This window comes from Suricata suricatta, chromosome 8, assembly GCF_006229205.1.
Source record: "Suricata suricatta isolate VVHF042 chromosome 8, meerkat_22Aug2017_6uvM2_HiC, whole genome shotgun sequence".
In the NCBI taxonomy this organism is placed as follows: Eukaryota; Metazoa; Chordata; class Mammalia; order Carnivora; family Herpestidae; genus Suricata; species Suricata suricatta.
In genome coordinates this window covers 47,263,681-47,280,010 of record NC_043707.1, presented here as the reverse complement: position 1 = coordinate 47,280,010, position 16,330 = coordinate 47,263,681, and the positions used below count along the sequence as shown (strand labels likewise).

The window sequence follows — 16,330 nt, the reverse complement described above, 5'->3', positions numbered from 1 at the left end:
GAATTTCCTTAGAGGAGAGTTCTTCCGTTTCATCATTTTGGCTTGCTTTCTGTCTCTTGTCAGCTTTAAAGTAAGTTTGTTTTTTGTTTTCTTTTTACATTTATTTATTATTGAGAGACGAATAGGGTAGGGGTATTGAGTATTGGGTATTGAGCACGAATAGGGTAGCGGTAGAAAGAGAAGGAGACACAGAATCTGAAGCAGGCTCCAGGTTCTGAGCAAGCTGTCAGCACAGAGCCCAACACGGGGCCCGAACCCACGAACCGTGAGATCATGACCTGAGCCGAAGTTGGTTACTCAATCAACTGAGCCACCCATCGTCCCTCTTGTCAGTTTTAAAAGCTTGTTATGCACTCTGCACCTGTGAGTATTGCTCTATTAAAGGAGGTTCATTGACTGTCCAGGGCCTGTTCGTTCAGGAGGTGTTCTTTTAATGGTGTCCCTTGGTCTCTTGTGCTTTTGGTTATTTTATTTCCCTACTCATATTGAAATTTGGGACTCTTCACCATGTGTACTTTGGCTTGTTTCTTGAGGTAGGAAAAGGAAAACACACAAACACACAGAGAACAGAAGCACGCAAATGCACAGACAAGTCAAACATATTAGCAAACCAGAAGGGGGAAAAATCAGGGGAAGGGGGACAAAAAACCAAAGACAAAGGACAGTCTAAAAGCATAAAACCAGAAATCCTAGCTACAAATAAAGAGCAAGGTGGAGGCAGTGCTGATGGAAGAGCATATACAAAGAGAGGTGTCAAGGGTGGGGAGGAAGTGAAATTGAACACTGACCAGGCAGAGAGACTAAAAGGCTTAATTCAGAGAGAGAAAGAGGAGAATATGGTAGGAGGTGAGGAGGAAAAAAAAATGAATATAATGTTACCCAAAGAAACTATATAGTCTGATTATTCCAGAGAGAGCGAGAGAGGAAGGTAGTGAGGGAAGTGTAGAATATGCATCAATAGACTGGATTAAATGTGACTATTTAAGCAAACCAATGACCAGAGTGCCCAGTCCAGCAGAGGGGAGGTATAAGAATGAGATAAGGGAAAATATATCTGAATAGCAAGAACTGATCTGGAGGTAATCACGGCAATGCATCAGTGTTGATCTTGCCTGGGCTGGGGGTAGGGGGTGTGTGGAAGGCAGCTCTCCAGTGCAGATGGGTGTGGTTTGGTGTAGACAGGTCTTGCCTCCACTGCAGTCCCCATCTTCATGGCTGTGGGGAGAAAAATGGTGGTGCCCCAGTCCCTTCTCAAACCAAGCATTGCAACTCACTCTTTTTGGTCCAATCTCCCTGTGCTTCAGGCATAGCCAAGGTGGGCTGAATTGTATTTCCGAGGCCCCACCACCTTTCCAGATCTTAGCCCAAGCACTTTAATGATACCGCTGAAATGTACTCCTGCAGGTGGCTTCTTAGCCAGGGATTGAAGAGGGGGAGTAGGGGAGCAGTTTCTCCTGGTACCACCTGGGATCATGGTGCCTAGCCCAAGGAAAGCACTACAGCTAGAGAAAAAAATCTCTCCCCGAACACCCTGTGGTTACAGAAGGGATTAATAGCATCCCTCTCTGTCCTGGGCCAAGGTTTTCTCTTCTCCAGAGACAGTTTATAGCAGTTTCAGCCCCTCTTTCTCTTCCCCCACATCTCTCCACAGAGGGGGCTCCCTCCCCTCCATGCTGCCAGTCCCGGCCTTTTTCTTCTTCCCCAGTTCATAATCACACACCTATGAGGCTGTCTTCTTAGTGGACTCTGTCTCTTTTCCTCCCAGACTCTTGCAGTTCAGTGTCTTATGGCTTCAGCCCTTTCTGCTTTTAGAGATGCACCATCTTGCTGGCACACCCGTGTTTTAATCGTGTCCCACTACTTACTAGCTTTGGGATCCTGGCAAATATTTCCTGTGTCACAATTTCTTCATCTGTGAAATGGGGACAATCACAGGTCCCTAGATCTGTGTGTGTGTATATGTATATGAGTGTGTACTTTTGGTCATATAATTCGTGATTTTGTCAGTGCAACCATTTCAATCTGTACCCATCTTTCTTCAGCCCATGAAAGCTTTATGGTATCTTTGGCCACTGTCTGATTTTTGTTTGTGTAATACTTATTATTTGTTTGTTGGCCTTTGGTACTTCTTTTCTTTAATTGTTTTAATATTTTCCCCCTCATTGTTTGTTTTCTGTATTTCCAATTTGACTTTTGAAATATCAGTTCTGTACTGTTCTGCCTCCATCCTGTAATTCCCTTGTAGTCTCATTATCTAATCCATTGCCCCTTTCCTCCTCATTTATTTTTCTATTTGATTTATCCCAGTACTTGGATTTCTGTTGCGGCCTGTTCTGTATCTTCCTTTTTCATTGACCATATTTTCTTGGTTCTATTGAGAATACTGGATAGTTTTCTGAATTCTCATCTGGATTCTCTAGATAGATTTCGTTTTCAGAGATAGGCTATTCCTTTTAACACCTCTCTTGCTGTTCCTTTCCTTTGTTTGACAATATTTTTTTAATATATCTCATGTGGGTTTTTTTACTGTATAGGTCATTGAAAAAGGTAAGAAATATCCAGACTAAATAAACTTGGTGAAAGATAAACTGACTTTAATCTGGATTTATCTCTTCTGGTTTAGTGATTGAATCCTCTTTTTTATATTTACAGTTGTATGGCAGATCACTGAGCAGTTTGTAAAGTTTTCACCTTGTATACCTCTGCCCCTTCTGCCTGGTTTTCAAGTGCTCTGATAAATGTTGTAGAAACTATGATTCTGCAGAATTGTAATCAATAAACTGAAGCATGGACAACACTTTGACATCTTTAAAATATAAAAAAATCTTAATTTTTAATATCTTAAAGCCTTGTTGCTGCTGACATAGAAGAAATGTAATCTTAGTAAATTTGGGAATTTTCCCCCTTCACCTGGGGTTGTATGTAAATTTGGATGTGGTAGAGAAGGACATTTGTTATTCATTGATACTTTTATCATTTCGATTGGTATTCAGTAACTGGTCCACGTAGGTTGCTGCTGAATCATTCCTCATTTCTGCTCTCTGGGGCAATTCAGGTCTGCTGGTTTTCTGAGCTTTGTCCCACCAGTGTAGGCTCTATTAGGTGTTAGAACAAGGGAAATGGAAGCTGTGTAAAGCCCTTTCTGTCTAGATATATTTCACAGGCATTTCTTCTTAGGTTTTGTCATCTTTCTAGGGCCCTACTGAAGAAAACAGTATAGTCTCACTCTGCTCTTGGTTTGCCCATACTGTCAGGGGGTTTTGTGGTCCTCAGCCCTGAGGCTTAGTCTGGTGAGTGTAGAAGACTCCAGAACCTTTTCTTAAGTATCTGCCAGAACCCGGTAAGCTCTCTTGGCTTCTCTTCTAAAGGCTTCTTTCCACTAATTAGTAGGTATTTCTTTGATGTAGAGGATGAGAAGCTTTGTTCTGCCTCATATATTTAAAAAATCGAGTGCTTGTGTCCTGAATCCTTCCCTTAATCCTCAACTCTGGTGTTTTGAAACCTAAAGAGTTTTTTCTTTGCTTCTCTTTGAATCATCTCTTCTTAAAAATTTTTTTAATGGTTATTAATTTTGATAGAGAAATAGAACGTGAGTGGAAGAGGGGCAGAGAGAGAGAGGGAGACACAGAATCTGAAGCAGGTTCCAGGCTCTGGACCCTGATGCAGGGCTTGAATTCATGTGAATTCATGAACCTTGAGATAATGTCCTGAGCTGAAGTCGGATGCTTAACCAACTGAGCCACCCAAGCACCCCTGAATCATCTCTTCCTTAAGGCAGTGAATGCTGAAATATCTAGTTGCCCAAACTGGGGCAAAGTGTGTGTGTGGTGGGGGGGGGCGCTGAAGGGGAGGGGTAGGGAGGGGAGTAGAGAGAAGGGAGTGAAGCGGGGGTGGGGAGATAGGTGGATCAATGGATAGATAAACAACAAGAAGAAAAACCAAAAATGTAGGGTTATATTTTTACAATACAACATTACCACATTGGAACACTCAACAGCTACCAGAGTCTCTTCTTTGTACTACCTATAGGACCTTGATTCTGACAACTGTTAGTACATCTATACCCATTTATTTTCTTTTCTGTAGTTTTATTCAATTTCCAGTACTTTTCTATTGGAAGAATGGCTGTAGGGTATCTTGGAAGTACTAATGATATTGGTGATGGAAAATTGGAAGTGTGGCAGTAGAATGCAGTTCTGAGGAACAGAGAAGATATGTTGCTAGTGTGTAAATAGTGAATATGAAACAGAATAGATGGGGTGAGAAGTATGAACTATGTTTCTGTTCAAATGCTGATATGTTCTGCCTCTTTCCTTAAAATTTCCAACCCTTTAATATTCAGATAAAATTGGTTCAGTTCCTATTTCATATGCAATTAAGTCTAGAGCTTTCTCCATTATTTTTTAGGGAGTTAGGACACCTGTATTCTTTTAAAGATAGTTCATGTACCCTCTTTCTGGTTATTTGGATTCTCATTGACAATTCAGTCTATTATAGCTGCTATTCTCTTGCTTGTAGCTCGTTACTGAAAATTTGGGACTAATACCCTCTTTCAATTTAACATGCTTTATGTAATGCTGGCCTCATTTGGGGGGATGATCAAGGAATAGTCAGATTGTCTATTACTGCCTTGTAATTAAGGTACTGCCTTCTACCCTCATTCCCCACAGGATAGCTAGAGCGAATTATTGCTCAGGTAAAACAAAACAAAACAAAACAAAAAAAACCCCAGAAAAATAAAAAGGTTGTAGAGGATTTATAGGGGATTTCTCTCTGGGGCCACACCTATCCTGTGAAGAACAAGTTTATCTTCCTTTCTGCCTCCTCAGAGGTAGAGCAAGAGATTGTGGGCTTTGGTTTCATGTATACTTATGAATTGTAAATATACAGAGGAAAAAGTACTTAATAGAATAATTGTTAAGTCCCTACTCATTGTAAAGGCTAAAACTGTAAGTATATTTTACAAAGTTTGAATAAATTCATAGATAATAATTTTGTAAAAGAAAATTAGAACTTTTAAGATTGAAATACAATCATGCCTAGTATGCCTTGCTGTGAAACTACTATGAAGTGGCTTACTTAAAAAGTGTTATTAAAGTATATTTAACGTACAACTATACTTCATGTTAGTTTCAGATTTACAACATAGTAACCTAACAATTCTGTACAGTTGATACTATTTTCAGAGATTCAGGATATACTAATACATTTCACTAACAGAATTTTAAATAATTTAATGTTTTCTTGAGTCATTTAAGTATTATCTTGGCATTATAATCATTTTAAAATTTAATTCTGAAATATTTTATATTAATAGATGAATACGAACGGGAAGAAACTAGGCAAGTATATGTGGATCTAAATAATAACATTGAGGTAAGTCATAGTGAAAAGTTAAATGCTTTAAACAGAGGCATTTAAAAAATGTTTATTTTTGTGAGAAAGAGAGTGAGCACACATAAGCAGGGGAGGGACAGAGAGAGAGAGAGAGAGAGAGAGAGAGGAAGAGAGAGACACACACACACACAGAATCTGAAGCAGGTTCTAGGCTCCGAGCTGTCAGCACAGAGATTGATGTAGGACTCAAATGCATGAACCATGAGATCATGACTTGAGCTTAAGTCAGATGTTCAACTGACTGAGCCACCCAGGCACTGCTAAACAGAGGCATTTCTAAGCAAAATGGAGTGATAGCTACAAAGTTATGTATAACTCTTCTTGATAAAGGATTATTAATTTGTTGACATAGGATTATATCCAATAAGCTTCTTAAGGTTCTATACTAGGAATGTTGATGTTTTGTTATTCAGTGGGTTTTAAGTTATACATGTTCGTGACACCATTTAACTTATCAAATATTTATTAACTCTGTCAGAAACTACCACATTATGTTATATAACCATTAGTTTGAAAAAAATACAAAATATTACTAATGAGTCTGTTTCCTGCTTACCTTTCTTATTTCTCTTGTTTCCCACTTTGCTTTTCAGCTAAAGACATCCTTTTTTATGTTTCTCAACTTGCTAAGCTCTTTATGATCTCAATTCTTTGCTTTGTTTTGTCTGGAACTTTTGTGTCCAAGATTTTATGAAAACTTGTAAGCTTCATTCTCCTTTTTTAGTATCCCCTTACTACTTTATCTAAAATACCTTTCCATTCAGTTATTCTGTCTCCTCACCTTAACTTTGCTGAAGAGAACTTAAAGCCACATGACATTTATTTGATATAGATGTGTATGTAAGTGTTCTCTATTACATTGGAATAGAAGTTTCCTACTGGAACTTTGTCCTGTATCCTAAGTGCCTAAAATGGTGGCTGGCACATAATAGATACTCCGTTAACTATTGAACAAATAAATGAGTTCATATAATTTTGCAAATCAGGATTTGTTGAATGCTGAGTGAACTTATGCTGCTAAATGACGTAAGTATAATTTGGATTCTAATGGGGGGAGACCTCACAGAGGTTACCCTTTAGTGGGGGGAAGACAAAGTAAAAAATATATAAAATTATAGATTTTGATATGGGTATTAAGTAAATGACTAGAATACCAAAAATCACTTTGCTGCTGTTTGATAGTATGTAATATGTCTCCTGTGCATTTAAGCATCTGGGAAGCTGATATAGTAGGCACTCTTAATACATTCTTAGTAAAGTATTTAATTATTACAAGTTATAGGAATTTTATTATTCAAAGTTGAGTGGTTTTATATCTAATGATCATGATAAAAATTTATTAATATTTTCATAGTTGAAAAACCTGTTTAAAAATGTAAGTATGATTCTTAAAAGTTAAATTTTATATTTCAGAAAATGATAATAGCTTTTGAGGAACTTCGTGGACAGGCTGAGAATTCCAGATTGGAAATGCATTTTAAATGTATGGATCCAATTTAATTTTTAGATTACTGATATTTATATCTTCATTAGATTCCTTTAATGTTTTCCTAGCTTCAGCTTGATGCCTCAAGTCTTTGAAATTTTGTACTTATAGTTTTGTAAGTCCTTCAAAATCTTGAGGAATGTGGCAGGGAATTGTTATATGTTAAAAATAGTCTTTTGACTTCAAAGCTACATTTTCCCTGACATCAAACTTACTATGGGTTGTACTTAATTTTTTAGAAATGTGATTTGGTCTTATTTTTACATTTGTTGGTAAAGTTTCATGTTAAAGTAATAAGTTGACCCTTGAATAACACAAATTTGAACTGTGCAGGGCCACTTTGTGTGGATTTTTTTCGATAAATACAGCGTAGTGCTATAAATGTATTTTCTCTTCCTTATGATTTTTCTTAAAGTTTTCTTTTCTCCAGCTTACTTTACTGAAAGAATACAGTATATAATACATATGATATACAAAACATGGGTAAGGCTTGTGGTCAACACTTGGCTATTAGTAGTTCAATTTTGGGGGAGTCAAAAGTCACACATGGATTTTCAACTGTGCCCCTAATGTTGTTGAAGGGTCAACTCTGTGTATATTTAAAATCTGTTATTTTAGGTTAGTGTGCTGGAAAGGATAAGCTTTAACATATGTGCTGTTATAAAAATTATAGACTTTTCTTGTTCTATTTTGATATTATTTAAATTTAATATTTTACTAAACAGCAAGAAAACAGCAGTTTTATCTTGATAGAACTTTGAGGTTTAGTATGTAGATAAATAAGGACATGAAATAAAGTGTCAGAAACTTTAAATTTTATTGTTATATAATTATTTTAAGATATTAAAGTATATCTGCTTTATTTTTAAAGTAAAGGAAGATTATGAAAAAATCCAGCACCTTGAAGAAGAATATAAGAAGGAAGTAAATGACAAGGAAAAGCAGGTATTTAAAAAAAAAAAATCAACTCTTTATATTCTTTGTATTTGCTAATTCATAAAATACTTAAAATTTCAAAAGGAATCTGTATTGCTGATTGCATGATAAATGTCTGAGAGATTTTTAATATTCTACATTTCCAAATATTTAGCCGTTTACCTAACAGAATTAATTTCCATGGATTCAGACATGCATGCCCTGAATGCCAGCCCTTTAAAATAAAAATCAAGAATTTTCTACAATATAAATATTAGTGGGTAATAGGACATTGATGCAAAATATTTTATGAGACCTTTTGTTTAGATAAAAATCTTATCAAATGTAGAGATGATGATTGTTGACTCCTACTTTGCAGTTTATATTGAAATGTATTTAGTATTAATGACACCAAGAAGGGGGAACTAACCTACTCTTTTGTTTCTATTAATGTCACATAGTGGAAAACATGAAAATAATGTCTCTGTTCTTTGACATTCACAAGAATGTCAATTTTGGGTTGTTGTTATGCCAAGCTTATCAATTTCAAGTTGTATGCTTGCCAGTGGAAAATGATTTATAGAAAGGAATCCTCTTCTATTTTCCTGTCTTTTCAGTTTTTCTTCTTTGATTTGTTACAAGATATTTTGTAATGATAGATAATAAATCTACTTAAACAATAGTAACAAAAGTTAATTGAAAGTACAAAGAAGATACTTATATTTTTAAGTTCTGGTTAAATTTATGTGTTAGGCTTACATCTTTTGAAAGAGTTAATAATTTTCCATATTTTAACTGAACTTTTAAACCAGATTTCTGAAAGAAGGCCCTTTTAAAAGTTAAAATTGTGAGTATTATAAAGAACACAAAAATAAAAGGAAGTCCTAAAAAGCTTGTTGGGGTTCTGGGTGCATGGGCAGAGCTTATAGATTGTTGGGGTTCTCTGGGAAATGGTGGTGTGGCCAACTAGTGTTTTGCTATGGATTCCTAAATGTCATTATTTATATATATATTTTTTAATTCTTCAAATTCCTGCCTGGAGATACAAACTTTGCTGATGGCATTTTGGACCGAGGCTGGCAGAGTAGGAAGGACAGGCTGAATTTTACTGTTCCATAGGCTGACCTTTCAGTTATATCCTTCATCCTCAACCCTCCCTGTGATTGGAAAACCTAGGTTTAGAGATTCTCTTTTTCAGTGTGATTATGTCAGTGTCTTTATAGACTGCGTTGGCTCTCAAGGAGTAGCGTCTGAAAAAAAGGAGGATTAAGTAGACCTGGGGAGTTTTTAATACTCTTTTTACAGACTTCCAAATACTCTCCTTACACCTAGTCTCCTTTTTCCTATCTACCTTCCACAGTGTCTGTTGCCTCTGATTCTCGAAACATTCTGGAGTCCTTTGGGATTGAATTATTTTGCTTCTCAATAGTATCTTCCCTGTGTAGGTTCTTAGGTTTGACCTTGCTTTTCTATGCTAAATCATTCTACATTCCTTCTAACTGCATGTCTTCTTTACATATTTTGGTTTGGGTCCTAGAATTCTCATAGTTTCATGGGAGATGGAATCTTTGTTCTCCTGATTATATTTCTTGGGTGATTGGGGATTAATACAGGATAGAGAGGTCTTTCTGCCATCTTGAATCTGCAAGTCTTTAGCTTGTCTTTATACGTTTTAAGTTTATATTATCTTTATAAATTTATTTTCTACCTTTTTCTTCACGTGGATACTCTATTCTAGCCATCTGAATATTTTCAGCTCTTTAAATGAAGCATGATCTCTTGATCCTTTGTGTTCTTGTATGAGTTAGAATGTTCATTTTTCTGTGTTTGATTAATTTGTTTCTCTATCAACACTCAATTCAGTGTTCTGAGAGGATTAATTTTTGGTTACATCCCCTAAGACTGATTTAGGTGTTTTTTTTTTTTTGGCTGGTTCACATAACATTTTTGTCTGATTATTAATAATACTCAAGTATAGTTGTCTTCTGGTGTAGGCTCTGAGTTTCTTGAAGGTAAATTTTCTCACCTTTGTATACTCAATGCTTATTATGGTTTGTGGAATTAAATAGGTTTTCCATACTATTTATGGAATAAATGAACCAATAAATTTCATTATATATCTATTTACATATGTCTATTATCTATTATATATCTATTTCATTATGTATAGTACTAACTTAAAATGCTTATTATAATATTGGGTAGATAATATTGGTTTGTTCATTCACTTAGTAAATGTTTATTGTGCAAATATGTACTAAGTGCCAGGCAGAACCAGTTGAAAAGCATATAAACAAGTACATAAAATAGGTAATGGTAAATGCTAAGATGTCATATTTAATTTTTATATTTATATTGTATTATTTAAATATTTCCTTGTAGGTATCACTACTATTGGTCCAAAATACTGAGAAAGAAAATGAAATGAAAGATTTAGTATTTCTGCTAGAGGAATCCAGAGATAAAGTTAATCAATTAGAGGAAAAGACAAGTAAGAATTTACATATGAAAATAAAACAATATGTCTTGTGTATTACTCTTGTTATATTTTAATTTTTGGCTTTCATTACAGTTTTGTTGTAATGCTTTCTAGTGCTGTAATTCCCAACCTGGATTGGATCTTTGGAGGAGGGTATAATAGAGCCACTCAGGGCGCTTTTTCAATCTACATGTGCTCTTTTCACTTTTGCATACTGGCCACTTTTCAGAATTTCAACAAAATGCTTCAAGAAAACAGGGGTTTTGTTTTTCTTTTGTTTACTGATTCATTCCAAGTGCCTAGAACTGTGCTTGGCACACAGCATACTCAAAAAATATTTCATGAATGAATGAATACTCTGGGAACACGCTAGAGGGAATTATTATTCCTGGAGCAAGACATTTGGAAAGGTATTAGGGAAAATTGCTTGTTGAATTAAATAAACCTTTGATGATTAAAGCTTCTCTAGACTGAATTGGAAGGGAGAATGCAGGCAGAAAAAAATGGCTTGTGTAAGTCGTAAAGGGGTCAGAGTTAGAGTATATTTGAAACACCGATTGGTGTGTCTATATCTTAGAGAACTCAGGTACATGAGACCGGAAAAGAATGTTTGGATCAGATTACGAAGGATCTTGAATGTCATGTTATGTTTAGACCATTTTAGTGAATATTTTTCAGACTTATTTAGGTGGCAGGCACTTGGAAGGCATAATACACTTTATGAAACACTGTACACCTTCCAAGCATCATATAGATCTTGTGATATTTGTCACTTTTCTCTTGAAAACATTTGTTTTTCACATGGCAAATGATTATCTAGTTTGGGGGAAACTATGCCTACTCATTTTACCTTACTGTCATTACTAAATCATATACTCCAGATATGAAATTGTGTAACTTCTTCCCATACATTTTTTGTTCTTGCTACCTCTCCATCATGCTTTTGGTTACTTCCTCTACCCCAAATGAGCTTCTTACCTCCACTCCAAATATTTTGCCTAGATTCCAGTGAACTCCTTGTTCTTAAGAATGGCTTAACCATTACTCATCTGTGACTATGGAACTTTCAGGCAGGGACTGTGTTGTTTCATTAAATATCTGTGTAATTCAGTGTCCAGCATATTGCCGTGTGCATAATAGCTTAGTACTTGTTAGGATGAATGAACGTTTAGTTTAATCTTATCATTTAAACTGGAAACAATTTCCTGGTACTAAGTAACTAATTCTCCATGATTCCGCAGACTCCTAAGCACTGAAATGTATTCATTTAAGTTACTTTTCATTATGTCCCATATGTATATATCTTTTATTCTTTTTTTTCTTTGTTTCAGTTGGGAGATCTTCTGTCGACCTAATCCCACCTTTTGTGTCTAATTTGCTTTTATTTCTTATTTATTTTTAAAATACTTAAAAACTTAAAAAAATTTATTTAAATCCAAGTTAGTTAACATATAGTGTAATAATGATTTCAGAAGTAGAATTTAGTGATTCATCACTGACGTATAACACCCAGTGCTCATCCCACCAAGTGCCCTCCTTATTGCCCATTCCCCCTTTACCCCATCCCCCCATCCAGTACCCCTCCAGTAACCCTCAGTTTGTTCTCTGTACTTTAAGAGTCTCTTATGGTTTATATCCCTCTGTTTTTATCTTATTTTTTTTCCCTTCCCCTATGTTCATCTCTTTTTGTTTCATAAATTCCACATATAAGTAAAAAATCACATGATGGTTATCTTTCTCTCCTTTTGGTTAGCATAATACACTTTAGTTCCATCCACGTTGTTGCAAATGGCAAGATTTCTTTTTTTTTTAATCGCTGAGTAATATTCCAGTGTACATATATACCACATCTTCTTTACCCACTCATCAGTCAGTGGACATTTGGGCTCTTTCCATAATTTGGCCATTGTTTATAGTGCTGCTATAAACATTGGGCTGCATGTGCCCCTTTGAATCAGCATTTTTATATCCTTCAGATAAATATCTAGTAGTGTAATTGCCGGGTTGTAGGGTAATTCTCCATTGGTTGTTTTCTGGGTTGTTAATAGTAGCCATTTTGACTAGTGTGAGGTGATATCTGATTGTGGTTTTGATTTGTATTTCCCTGATGAAGAGTGATGTTGAGCATCTTTTCATGTGTCTGTTAGCCATCTGGATGTCCTCTTTGGAAAAGTTTATGTCATCTCCCCATTTTTTCACTGGATTATTTGCTTTTTTGGGTATTGAGTTTGATAAGTTCTTTATAGATTTTGGATGCTAACCCTTTATGCCATATGTCATTTGCAGATATCTTCTCCCATTCTGGTTGGTTGCCTTTTAGTTTTGTTGATTTGTTTCCTTCACTGTGCAGAAGCTTTTTATCTTGATGAAGTATATAATAGTTCATTTTTGCTTTTGTTTTCCTTGCCTCCAGAGACAGGTCTAGTAAGAAGTTGCTGTGCCTGAGGTCAAAAAGGTTGCCTATTTTCTCCTCCAGGATTTTGATGATTTTCTATCTTACATTTAGGTCTTTCATCCATTTTGAGTTTATTTTTGTGTATGGTGTAAGGCAGTGGTCGAGGTTCATTCTTATGCATGTCACTCTCCAGTTTTCCCAACACCATATGCTGAAGGGACGGTCTTTTTTCCATTGGATATTCTTTCCTGCTTTGTCCAGGATTAGTTGGCCATACATTTGAGGTCCATTTCTGGGTTCTCTGTTGTGATCCATTGATCTGTCTGTTTTTGTGCCAATATCATACTTTCATGATGATTACAGGTTTGTAACACAGCTTGAAGTCCAGAATTGTGATGCCTCCAGCTTTGGTTTTCTTTTTTTAAGATTACTTCGGCTATTCCAGGTCTTCTCTGGTTCCATACAAATTTTAGAATTGTTTGTTGTAGCTCTGTGAGGAATGCTGGTATTATTTTGATAGGGATGGCATTGAATACATAGATTGCTTTGGGTAGTATTGACATTTTAACAATATTTGCTTTTCCAATCCATGAGCATGGAACATTTTTCCATTTCTTGTGTCTTCTTCAGTTTTTTTCATAAGCTTCCTATAGTTTTCAGCATACAGATCTTTTACCTCTTTGGTTAAGTTTATTCGTAGGTATTTTGTAATTTTTCAGTGTAGTTGTAAATGGGATCAATTCCTTGATTTTTCTTTCTGATGTTTCATTATTGGTGTATAGAAATTCCACAGATTCTGTACATTGATTTTATGTCCTGTGACTTTGCTAAATTCATGTATCAGTTGTACTTTTTTTTTTTTTGGTGGAGTCTTTTAGGTTTTCCGTGTAGAATCATGTCATCTGTGAATAGTGAAAGTTTGACTTCTCTGTGGATTTAAATGCCGTTTATTTCTTTTTGTTATCTGATTATTGAGGCTGGAACTTCAACACTGTCTTGAAGCACAGTGGCAAGAGTGGACATCTCTGTTATGTTCTTGACCTTAGAGGGGATCCCCATTGAGGATGATATTAGCTGTGGGTCTTCCATATATGGCCTTTGTGATGGTGGGATATGTCCCTGCTTTTTGAGGGTTTTTTAATCAAGGAAGGATCCTGTATTTTGTCAAATCATTTTTCTCCATCTGTTTAGAGGATCATGTAGTTCTTTTTATTTCTTTTATTAATGTGGTATCACATTGATTTGTAGATATTGAACCAGCCCTGTATCCCAGGAATAAATCCCAGTTGATTATTGTGAATAATTCTTTTAATGTAATGTTGGATTTGGTTTGCTAGCATCTTGTTGAGAATTTTTGCATCCATGTTCATCAGGGAAATTGGGCTGTGGTTCTCCTTTCTAGTGGGGTCTCTATCTGGTTTTGGAATCAAGGTAATGGCTGGCCTTGTAGAATGAGTTTGGAAGTTTTCCTGCCACTTGATTTTTTTGGAACAATTTCAATAGAACAGGGATTAACTCTTCTTTAAATGTTTGGTAGAATTCCCCTGAAAACCTGTCTGGCCCTGGACTCTTGTTTGTTGGGAGCTTTTTGAGTATAATTCCATTTCTTTAATGGTATGGATCTGTTCAAATTTTCTGTCTTCTGTTAAAGTTTGGGAGTTTATATCTTTCTAGGAACTTGTCCATTTCTTCCAGAATGCCTAATGTGTTAGCCTATAATTGCTTATAATATTCTCTTATTATTGTATTTCTGCAGTGTTGGTTGGATCTCTCATTTGCGATTTTATTTACTTGGGTAATTTTTTTTTCCTTTTTGATAAATCTGGCTAGCGGTTTATCAATTTTGTTAATTCTTTCAAAGAGCCAGCTTCTGGTTTTGTTGATCTGTTCTGTTTTTCTTTTTTAATTTTTAAATTTGAGATCATTGATTCTGCTCTACTCTTTATTATTTCCCTTCTTCTCCTATTTTTGGCCTTTATTTGCTGTTCTTTTTCCAGTCCCTTTAGATGTATGGTCGTGTACTTGAGACCTTTCTTCCTTCTTTAGGAAGGCCTGGATTGCTATATACTTTCCTCTTATGATGGCCTTTGCTGCATCCCAAATGTTTTGGACCGTCATGTTTTCATTTTCATAGGCTTCCATGTACTTTTTAATTTCCCTTTCAAGTCCTTGATTAACATTCATTCTTTAGGAGGATCTTCTTTAATCTCCAAGTATTTGTAGTGTTTCCAAATTTCTTCTTGTGGTTGTTTCAAGTTTCATAGCATTGTGGTCTGAAAATATGCATGGTATGATCTTTTTGTATTTGTTGAGGGCTGATTTGTGACCTAATATGTGATCTGTTCTGGAGAATGTTCCATGTGCACTAGAGAAGAATGTGTATTCTACCGTTTTAGAATGGAATGTTTTAAATATATCTGTTAAGTCCATCTGGTCCCGTGTATCATTCAAAGCCATTTTTTTCCTTGTTGATTTTCTTTTTTTTCTTTCTATAATTTATTTTTTATAATTTACATCCAAGTTAGTTAGCATCTCTTTTTCTTTCTATAATTTACGTATTTTTATAATTTATATCCAAGCTAGCACATGGTGCAACAGTGATTTCAGGAGTAGATTCATTTAGCCCTTTATACCCATTTAGCCGATCTCCCCTCACACTACTCCTCCAGCAACCCTCTGTTTTCTATATTTAGAGTCTCTTATATTTTGTCCCCCCTTCCTGTTTTATATTTATTTTGCTTCCCTTTCCTTATGTTCATCTGTTTTGTATCTTAAACTCCTCATGAATGAAGTCATATGATATTTGTCTTTCTCTAATTTTGCTTAGCATGATACCCTCTAGTTCCATGCATGTAGTTGCAAATGGCAAGATTTCATTCTTTTTGATTGCCAAGTAGTACTCCATTGTGTGTGTGTGTGTATATATATACATATATATATATATATATGTATATATATACACATCACATCTTTTTTGTGTATATATATATATATATATATATATATCACATCACATCTTTTTTGTCCATTCATCTGTCGATGGACATTTGGGCTCTTTCCATACTTCGGCTGTTGTTGATTGTGCTGCTGTAAACATTGGGGTGCATGTGTCCCTTTGAAACATCATACCTGTATTCCTGGATAAAAATACCTAGTAGTGCAATTTCTGGGTTGTAGGGTAGTACTATTTTCAATTTTTTGAGGAAACTCCATACTGTTTTCTAGAGTGGCTGTACCAGTTTGCATTCCCACCTTGTTGATTTTCTATTCAGATGATCTGTCCACTAATGTAAGCGGGGTGTTAAAGTCTCCTACTATTATTATCAATTAGTTCCTTTATGTTTTTTATTGTTTTTTTATATTTGGGTCCTCCCACACTGGGTGTGTAGATATTTATAATTAAATCTTTTTGTGAATTCCCTCTTTATTATGATATAGTGCCCTTCTTTATCTTTTATTAAAGTCTGTTAAATTTTTTTTAAATGTTTGTTTATTTATTTAGTAAAAGAGAGTATGAGTGGGAGAGGGCATAGAGAGTGGGAGACACAGAATTGGAAGCAGGCTCCAGGCTCTGAGCTGTCAGCACAGAGCTGGATTCAGGGCTTTAACTCATGAGTGGTGACCTTGTCCGAAGTCAGACACAAACAACTGAGCCACC

General features: G+C 35.5%; 1 protein-coding gene across 1 annotated transcript in view; it reads left to right on the top strand.

The window, feature by feature from the left end:
• SYCP1 (synaptonemal complex protein 1) overlaps window positions 1-16,330 on the top strand; it is a 118,625-nt gene that overhangs the window by 24,521 nt on the left and 77,774 nt on the right. Inside the window, exons 9-12 of the mRNA XM_029948062.1 lie at window positions 5,318-5,376; window positions 6,811-6,880; window positions 7,755-7,828; window positions 10,181-10,289. Coding sequence (XP_029803922.1) covers window positions 5,318-5,376; window positions 6,811-6,880; window positions 7,755-7,828; window positions 10,181-10,289 — 312 coding nt within the window. The remainder of the gene's footprint in view (window positions 1-5,317; window positions 5,377-6,810; window positions 6,881-7,754; window positions 7,829-10,180; window positions 10,290-16,330) is intronic.